This window comes from Tarenaya hassleriana, unplaced genomic scaffold (assembly GCF_000463585.1).
Source record: "Tarenaya hassleriana unplaced genomic scaffold, ASM46358v1 Cleome19, whole genome shotgun sequence".
Taxonomy (NCBI): domain Eukaryota; kingdom Viridiplantae; phylum Streptophyta; class Magnoliopsida; order Brassicales; family Cleomaceae; genus Tarenaya; species Tarenaya hassleriana.
The window spans coordinates 656,171-665,633 of record NW_010965304.1 but is presented as its reverse complement, the minus strand read 5'-3'; the positions used below and the strand labels follow the sequence as shown (position 1 = coordinate 665,633).

Below are 9,463 nucleotides of genomic sequence, written 5' to 3'. Positions count from 1 at the left end.
TCCCTGCGTGAATCCGTCGTCGGAAGAGAAGCAGACAACATAAAGCAGTCAAACCCAGATCGAGGTTTCGATTCAACACGATCAAAAACTTCTTGCAAGATCTTAGAACATACCGGAAGCCTCCACTGTTGTCTTGAAAGGCGAAGTCTTTCGATCTCGAGAGAGAGACGTTTTCGAGAAGGTGAGATTTGGGAATCTGTACAATGAATCCGAAGAAGAGAGATGGGTCCTGTCATTTGTTTTTTGGAATCCGTACAATGAATTTGGGAATTGGAAGCGAAGAAGAGACATATTCATTGTTTTGTTTTTTCCTGTGTTGATTAATCTTTCATTCCAAATACACAAAATTGCACTCTTTTTTTATAGTTTCTTCAACTGATCAAGAGTTGATAATATATTCAATTTTATAAGTCTGCCAAAATATATTTTCCATTTTTTAATTTTTTTTTGGTCTACAAAATATATTTTCCTAAAACCAAATCAAGTTTATTTTAAGATCGAATATGAATATAGTAGGAAAAAAGAGTTCATTTTTCTTAATAAAAACCGAATTTAGAGTTCACTCAATTGCCTCCAATAAGGAAAAAAAAGAGAATATATTGTGTCAAATATTTACAAAATCCAATTGAATGCTAATGGGAAATATTAACAGAGAGAAAAATTTATCCACGAATAATTTACATTTCGAGGTTCTTGTCCAAAAATTATCAACCTTTATGAATTTGTTTGGCGATGAGTTTAAGATTCAGGACTTTATTCGATAAAAATTCTAGTTTTTTTTTTACAAAATATGGGGAAAAGATTTTGCAAATCGTCGGTGAAAAAAAAAATCACTGAATTTGAACTTGTACTGCCAAAAGTAATTAGATATTTGGAAAATCTAACATATAAAGAATTGAATTTCAATTACCAAACGGTAGGAATTTCAAATTCAAAGTCTTAGTGATTACACGAACACGAAAGGCAAAAAAAAAATGGTGGATTTGAATTTGAACTAACAAAAGAATCAGAGATCTACGGCGGAGAATCGGCTCTCTCTCATCGCCGATCTCTCTCTTTCTTCACAGAAGCTCTCTCGCGGCGTATCCGTACCGTGATCGGCGGATATTTTCCTGCCGCTTCTTGTACACAACTCCTGCGACTCCGACCACACACGCCGCCGCAAACACTCCCACCACGATCCCGGCCTTCTTCCCGCCGCTCATTCCTCCACCGCCGCCGGAGGATTCGTCGTCATCGGTCGCGGTGATTTCGCTGTGGCTGACATCGCTGGCCTCGCTAGGTTCTGGTTCCGGAGCCGGAGTCGGAGACGGAGGAGATGGATACGCTGCTTCCTCTGGTGTCGGCGGAGAGCTCGACGGAGAATTCGCCGGTGCAGGAGACGGAGAGTGTTCGGATTCAGGCTCCGGCGGAGATGAATGCTCAATCGGAGACTCCGCAGGGGAAGGAGAGACTGGAGATGGCGGAGATCCGGTTTCCGGTGTCGGAGCCAGAACCGGAGGCAAATCTGCTGCGTCGGCGCCCAGATCCGGCGACGGAGCCGGGGAAAAATCAGGCGGAAGCATACCGAACGCGAGTTCCGCAACTAGTAGAACCGCAAGGATAATGCCGAGGAGCTTCGCCATCTGGAAGATCCAACACTCAATTTCTCGCTGTGTATGGAAAATGTGATGACTTGAGAAGATAGAGGAGAAGGAAGAGATCTGTAAAATGGTAACCCAAAGTCGGTTTTAGAGAGAGAGAGAATAAAGATTCGCTAAAAGGCTACGGAAAGGGGATAACGAATGGGAGGACGCCACGTCGGATACGTATGGTACAGTAAATAGCTGCGGAGCACCGGATCCGGATTCGTAGAAAGTGAATAACTTTTTGGAAAAAATAAATAAATAAACTCGACAAATACATACATATGTATATACAATATATATGCAGCCGGTAACATGCATGCATGTATATGTTATGTGTATGTACATAAATGAAAGTTTACATTGATAAAAAAAAAAGCTAATTATTTGTCAAATCTATTAATAACCAGAAAAGATAATAATTGTGAGTAGTTTCTCTTAATATGTCGTTTTGGTTGTAAATTAAGTCATCACTTCTTATTATTAGAGAGGTTTCTTAATTAGTATCCGAGCTTTGCTAAAAAAGAAAGATTTAAAGGTAATATGTCATTGAGCATTGCACCTAATTAGCTTAATATCGAAGGGTCATTCCCTTTTGAATTCAAGATCTCATTATCTTAATTACTAAATTAAGAAAATGCATATTAATTTATTAGTCAATTTTTTTTTATAAAAAAAGGGATCCGTGGTCGAGATTAGATATCAATCATGAATTTCTGAGTGTTTATTGGATATGATCCTAAAAACATATAATTTTAAGAATAATAATAATTCAAACCAATGATCTTTTTCCCCAACGTATATTTGATGAAATGTCCGCTCTGTGTGAAATTAATAAATCACAAGCCAATTCGATTTATTCACGAACCAAACGGTCTAATATGTATATATAAATTGGATAACTCGTTACCTCACAAAATTATTTCCGTTATTTAAATTTTTTCTCATTAATATCAAATGTTTTATAATATTTTGGTATCATCATATATTATATACCCCATATCGATGTAAATCGCGCATATTTTTTTTTTCGCAAGGATAATTTTGATAGTTTTTTTATTTGTTTAATGTTTTTTTTACAATTCAGAAATTCATCAAGTTTTTGACCCAACTGCATCTCAATTTTTTTTTTTATCTCTAAAAGTTTGATTAATAAAATACATTTTCCGTTTTGAGGGTCTTTTGGTTTTTGTTTTCGGTTTTTTGTGTAACCCAATATTACAACCAGTTGGGTTAAAGAAGATAATTTATTTATCATTTTTATAGAAAATTATTCTATTTTTTTTTAATTCTCGAGGCACAATCGAGTTAAACCAAAATTTAAAACAAAAATAAAAACAAAATCATGACGTATAGATGGTATCTAAAACATACAAATACGTATACAATAATATGTTATTCTAAAATCATTCTAGTAAAATTTATTTATTTTTTTTGGAAAAATTCATATTAATATACAAACTTTTTATTTTTGGTCAAAGGTTAGTGATTTCATTCGAACATCTAAATGTAAACCAAAGAAGAATGAATTATTACAAAGCCCAAAACAAAAATCAGATCCGAAATTAGATGAAAAAAAAAACATTTTCCATTTTGAGTTTTGTTTTTTTGGTATTTGTTTTCCGTTTTCGGGTAACTAGTTGAGTCAAAGTGGGTAATTAGTATTTCCTATGAAATCGGTTCTATTTTTAATTACGGAAACCGGTTTTTTCACATATAAATACAAACCCTCCTCACTTTCTTCTACTTAAAAAACAAAAAAAAAATCATCTGCACAAATAAAAAAAGAAAAAAGGAAAAAAAAATATATTTGTAAAGAATTGAAAGAAGAAAAAGAATGGGATCGCCAAAACTCCAAGTTGCTGCCTTCCTAATCATCTTCTCTCTCGTTATCACCGTTCAATCTGGTAATCGTTTTTATATCAAAAGGAATCTATATGTAATATATGATGCATGTAATGTATGATCATGACCTTGGCATGGCATGGTGCATGTAACAGAGCACACGGATGGAGCATGCCATTTCCGAGGACCTTGCAACAAACATGCCGACTGCGTCAGGCAATGCCACGGCCCCAACGATCCTCCCTCGATGTCGGGATTCTGCGTCTCCGACCCCTCGGGATCTCCCGGCTCGGGCTCCGTCTGCTGCTGCCTTTTCGACTGATCCATTCAAAACCGAAACCCTGAGTTCTGTATTCCTTTGTTCCTTCATTACTACTACTACCACCACCACCAATGTTTCGTATGTTGAGGTTGTATCGTTTCGTGTCGGCGAAACCCTAATAAAAGATCATCGGCTAAAACATTTTGATTCCGATTACTGAAAGCGTCAATCGACGAGTTCGATCGTTCATAACGAAAACAATATAACAAGATCCGTTTTATTCGACGCTACTTGTAAGATTCCGATCATCATATCTCGTCCTCTGTCGGGGGATCCACCCATCGCCCGTGCTCTTTGATCAGATCGATCAGCGCATCCGTCGCCTCTGCCATCGCGATTCCACGCTTCACCACCGTCTGTTACACCATTCCAAACGGTCACGACATAAGAAATTACGTTCTGGACGGTGAATTCAGACACGGTTTTGTTCGGTCCAAATGAAGGTAATCGTTTCAAAGTAAACTTCAGACACGTTTTCTTTGGCTAAAGCTTTTGCCTTTCAGACAAAAAAACCTCACATCCACTCCGCATGAAGATAAAGGTTCTCTCTTTTTATGTTTCCGTTATTTTCACACGAGTTTTATGTCCTTGAAAGATCCAAACTTCTGTTTTTTCGACAAAGCCTCACAACAAATGAAGCTAAAGGGTCCGTTTTTTCGGGGGAAAGTTTTTACCTTTCCGACATAGAGGTCAATTTTTCCGGGAGTTCCACCGACGTAGCCAAAATCAGCGTCAGCCATTTCACCCGGTCCGTTCACTATGCACCCCATGATCGCGATCTAAGCCAAAAAAAAAACCCGACGATTCAGATCATAAGCAGGCAAAAACCAGCAATTGTCCCGTAAAAAAATGGAATCCTTTTGTGTTTTTTCGGGGAAAGGAAGAGGGACTTATTACCGAGACACCGGGCAAATGCGAAGTCTTTTCTCGGATCTCTGCGCTTATTTCTTGAAGGTCAAAGAGCGTTCTTCCACACGACGGACACGATACGTATTCCTGCAATTCATTCACACCACCAGAGGAAAAGTTGCAACATTTCTCCTAAACCGGATTTGTTTACAGTTGAAAACGTTGAACTTACTTAAGTTTGAGGGGGAATACGGAGGAACTATGAAATATAAGGAGCAGAATTACAAGAAACCGGAACTTCTGGGGAGGAAAAAAAATATATAAACGAGACGAGCAAAAGTACCGTCTTTGTGTTACGCATTCTGCAACCTTGAAGCAAGTTAAAGGAAGTGTTCCTGAGAAAGTCGAAATCTTGGTCAGGGGCTTCCAGCATGACACCGTCCCCGAGACCATCGACCAGAAGGCCTCCGGCATATGTCCCTGCACGAATTACCAAATCATCCCTGCGTACGGGCAGGAAATAACGTAAGATGACACGCCAGCTGAAGCTGATATCTTTGTTTCGGTCTGCGGGTTTCTATGGTGTTTTCTTAACGTAAAATTAGTTACCTGTTAAACCCTTTCGGGAAGTGAATGTGGTGGATAACGGGGAAGTCCAGCGAATTGTCTGATAGGTACTCGAATAACCTGCAAGGACGGAGAATATCAGACTTGAAAAAGGCTTAAACTTTGATGAAGATTTATGACAAAATCCAACCCTTTGACCAAAAGAGTTAGACCCGGAACAATATCGGCAGTCCAAGACGATCAAGGAGGCAGCTTTAACTATATGAAGATAGTGAAATCTTGATGAAGATTGACTAGAAAATCCAACCCTTTGATCGGAGGGTCAGACCCGGAACAATATCGGCATTTCAAGATGATAAAGGAGGTAACTTTAAACCATACGAAGATAGCGAACTCTTGATGAAGATTGATTGAACGGGTAAAAGATAGCGATCCTTACCTCCTAGCTGCATGTACTCTGCTAATTTTTTCTTCCTCGAAGGGTACTTCGTGAAGGATCATAGTAACATCAACATTCTTGAGAATCTCCAGCTCTTCATATGCTTCATCCCCGCGTAAAGAGACAACCAAACGTGTCCCTGAAGCAACGAAAGAGAAAATTAATGCACCCGTTTCATTTCTCTGTTATACTTCAGTTTTCAGAAAAGTTTCAAGGTCCAAAACCTTCGGGGAGAAGCTTGTAAGCATTGCCAGACAGTTCCTTAAGGCTCACAAGAACCATGGCATTGGGCAATGGCTTTGTGAGTTGCTCTGTCAATGGAGCTATGATCCCCATACTGACATCGATCAACCGTTTAAGAGCCAACCGCTGTAATAAGGAAGAGCAGGATTTTCTCTCAACGATGAAATCACTTGCATAAGCATAACACAAGAATCAGACAGAGAAAACTGTGTGTCCTTACAGCATTGCTATCATCTACAGACGGTAGCTCCCTCAATAAGATTGAATCCACTGTTGCCAGATCCTAAACCGACGAAAGAAACATCATAAATGAGAGATACATCATTGATTTCTCGCGTAAAAGTTGGATGAGACCGACCTTGAATGGCATGCCAACAACAAGCTTTGCTGCGAGTGATCTGTAGAGAAGTTCCGGTGTCTGAAAAAGACAGAGATCCCGTAAGATCATGCTACTCCCTTGAAGATAGTGATTTAGATAAGGGAAGAGAATTCCAAAAAGACAAAAATAACAAACCTTTAACTGATCTAGAGTAACCGACATTAGGACGGAACCATCACGGTGAAGGACACCTCGGTAATCAACCTCTTCTCCCTGTATTTTTCTATCAGGTCAGCTCGTTTTTCCGTCAGGTATGCACAAAAGACACGGTATAAGCAAGCAGGAGGTCTAAAACCGCTTCCAGCTTTACCTCTTTCTGTACGGGTAGTTGACCAGTCCGACGCTGGAAATCGAAGTAATGCCGGTGTTTTTCTTCAAATGGTGCCTAACACAAAAAGCATTACGTCAGACAACAAGACTGGAAATTCGGACAAGAGCCCACTCCAACAGAGTCATACCACGCCTTGCTGAAGTTCAGCTGCTCTTGTCCCGAGGTTGGCCAACCGCCTGCACGGATCTATCTCCTCTTCTGGTGGCTCGGTTAGCGAAACCCTAATCGTATCACCTAGACCATCCTGCAAGAATGATGCCGTTACTACTATATACTTAACATCTTACGAAATAGCTTCACGATCTTAAACAGTATAAAATGAAAAATGGTACCTGAAGAAGAGTCCCGATTCCAATAGCAGATTTCATCCGTCCATCTTCGCCTTCTCCTGCTTCGGTCACACCCAAGTGGAGAGGGTAATCCCAGCCAAGAACATACATTTCAGCCACGAGCAGACGGTATGCCTGGACCATGACAACCGGGTTGCTCGCTTTCATCGAGAAGACAAAGTTATGAAAGTCTAACTTCCGGCATATCCTTGCAAACTCAAAGGCTGATTCCACCTATTTTCAGTAACTCTAGCCAGTCAACAATAGTGAGCAACAAAAAAGGCCGATCTAAAAGCTATAAAAGGGTAAGCATTTTACACCATTCCTCGTGGAGAATCCCCGTAATAGCTCATGATACGATCAGAAAGACTTCCATGATTTGTACCAATACGCATCGCTCTTCCATACTTCTTGCATTTCTCAACCAATGGAGTGAAAACCTGACAGTTCAGTCAAACGAGAGAGGAACACCGTCAAGACCAATAACACGAAAACGAAAGATAAGACAGTGAACACGTAAATCTAGCATATTAGAGAGACGGTAAAAGCTCTTACCTGCTCAATGTGTTCGAGTTCTTTCTGGTATTCTTCTTCCGTATATTCTATCTGTTCAAACTGAGCCCTCCTGTCAGCTGCAACGGGAAAATACTCAGCATTGAACACAAGGGTCCAGAGCAAAACAGAAGAAAAACAAAAAACCCACCAAAGTTTCCCGGGTTGACTCGGATTTTGTCAAAGCATTCAGCAACTCGCAAGGCTACTGATGGGGCGAAATGGATATCTGCCACCAGAGGTATATTGTAACTGTTCAAACATGATAGAGTTGAGTCAATTGTATGTTACTCGAGTAAAGATAGAACGAAAAAGAAAATCCCAAAGCGTTGAAGACAAGCATAAATTTGCAGAAAGCTCGGTATTGGCCATGACTTACTTCAACTGAACAAGTTTATTTTTTATCTCGAAGCATGCATCGGCTTCTTTCTTCCCTTGAACAGTTATCCTAACAATATCAGCTCCCTTATCCGCAATTCTCATAACCTACGATCACAGAACCGGCAGAATATGTAAACAGAAAGATGGACTGCAACTATAATCGGAAAAATAAAAGCAATCTAAATTCCAACTGATTATATGGATTATAAACATCAAGAATCTAAAACCCATCTGGAAGATCCTGAAAAAGGTCACAGCTTTATGATGCATATGCTATATCGCAAAACCTAAGCATCATTTTCCCGACCGTGCATAGACATGGGAACAGAACAAAACCTCTTCAACCGTCCCCGAGACATCCTTTGTGTCGGATGTAGTCATCGTCTGAAGTCTAATGGGATGATCACTTCCAAGAGCCACGTTTCCAACCATTACAGTCCGAGTTTTTCTTCTCACGGTCTTATGCAACGACTCGCAATACTTCTGTCTCGGTACTACAGACCAACATCATACAATCATCAGGAACACACCAAAATTATCATCTCCATACCAAAAAAACTGAAATGAACATTGGTGATCAGAGAGAGAGAGAGAGCATATATACCTAAGAGAGGGCTTCCCTCTGATGCAGGTTGAAGCTCTGCAATGTCGGAGCCTTGGCTTGAACATCGGACAACAGAAACTCTTCTCCGACCACCGTATCTTGTCCTCCGCAGATCACAAACCTTCACAAAATCCAAACTTTTTGCAAACCCCAATTTTGAATCCGGGATCTTGACGCCGGAAAACGAAGCCGGCAACACTCCGGTGGCCATTTCTTTAGCAAATCAAGTAGCTGCAAAGTTCAAAGAACACATTGACTAAATTTAAAAAAACAATTATTTATAAAAAAAAAGGTGAAGAGACAACGCAGAAAGTTCGGTACTCTACTCAGGTCCTGTTTGGTTCCCGAGAAAATAAAGGACAATGAAAATTCAGCAAAAGTTTCAGTTTTTTTTCCTACTGATCCTGAAGTAAAAATCTACACAGACCGCAGATTCCGAGAGCGAAGATGAAACCCGAAATTAGCCCAATAATAACCATCGTCTCCCGGTAAATTACACAGAATCTAATCGCATAAAGGGCATAACTTTTTCCCTCTGGGAAATTTTATCGGCAACAAGACCATACCAGCCTCGATTAACCGAAGAATCAGCCTAAAAAGAAAAATCCCTTTTCCATTTTCTCGGCATCCAAACAGTACCTGAAATGACAACCTTCGAGCCGAAGAATCAGAGTAGAGAACAGAAGGGTCCAGATGGAGAAGAAGAAGGGGAAGAGAGGGAGAAATTAGTGGTGAGAAGAATATGAGAGGGATAGTTTCCGTCATGAATTTCACATAAATATATATAAGCATAATTTTTTTTTTTTTAATGAAGATGGGAAGTGAAAATAGCTCTGGATGGATAGATACATACAACTGAATAGATGGACAGGTGTATGTATCTCTGTCTCGGTCGAATTTTTAATTTTTTTTCTTTAATATATGATTTAAATCACGTAATTTGGTGAAAATCGCCAAGCCCACTTTATTTAATTTCAATTTGATCCCTAATTTCATA

General features: G+C 39.6%; 2 protein-coding genes and 1 long non-coding RNA gene across 3 annotated transcripts; 1 reads left to right on the top strand and 2 right to left on the bottom strand.

Moving 5' to 3' along the window:
* Positions 1 to 876: 876 nt before the first annotated feature.
* On the bottom strand, positions 877 to 1,729 carry LOC104810856 (vegetative cell wall protein gp1-like). Its single transcript, XM_010537302.1, has one exon. The coding sequence runs from the start codon at positions 1,623 to 1,625 to the stop codon at positions 1,062 to 1,064; it is 564 nt and encodes a 187-aa protein (XP_010535604.1). The 5' UTR covers positions 1,626 to 1,729; the 3' UTR covers positions 877 to 1,061.
* A 1,563-nt stretch (positions 1,730 to 3,292) lies between these two features.
* LOC104810854 lies at positions 3,293 to 3,933 on the top strand. The gene is made up of 2 exons (XR_771350.2): positions 3,293 to 3,532; positions 3,626 to 3,933. It is a non-coding gene; the product is annotated as an uncharacterized LOC104810854 (long non-coding RNA).
* On the bottom strand, positions 3,917 to 9,218 carry LOC104810855 (4-hydroxy-3-methylbut-2-en-1-yl diphosphate synthase (ferredoxin), chloroplastic). Its single transcript, XM_010537301.1, has 20 exons — positions 9,106 to 9,218; positions 8,467 to 8,697; positions 8,199 to 8,356; positions 7,861 to 7,967; positions 7,633 to 7,733; positions 7,485 to 7,561; positions 7,250 to 7,369; positions 6,933 to 7,163; positions 6,728 to 6,844; positions 6,580 to 6,654; positions 6,405 to 6,482; positions 6,249 to 6,308; positions 6,111 to 6,173; positions 5,872 to 6,016; positions 5,648 to 5,786; positions 5,251 to 5,328; positions 4,985 to 5,144; positions 4,690 to 4,788; positions 4,467 to 4,571; positions 3,917 to 4,148 (listed from the first exon to the last, which is right to left on the bottom strand). The coding sequence occupies exons 2-20, from the start codon at positions 8,675 to 8,677 to the stop codon at positions 4,041 to 4,043; spliced, it is 2,232 nt and encodes a 743-aa protein (XP_010535603.1). The 5' UTR covers positions 8,678 to 8,697; positions 9,106 to 9,218; the 3' UTR covers positions 3,917 to 4,040.
* Between the last annotated feature and the right edge of the window lie 245 nt (positions 9,219 to 9,463).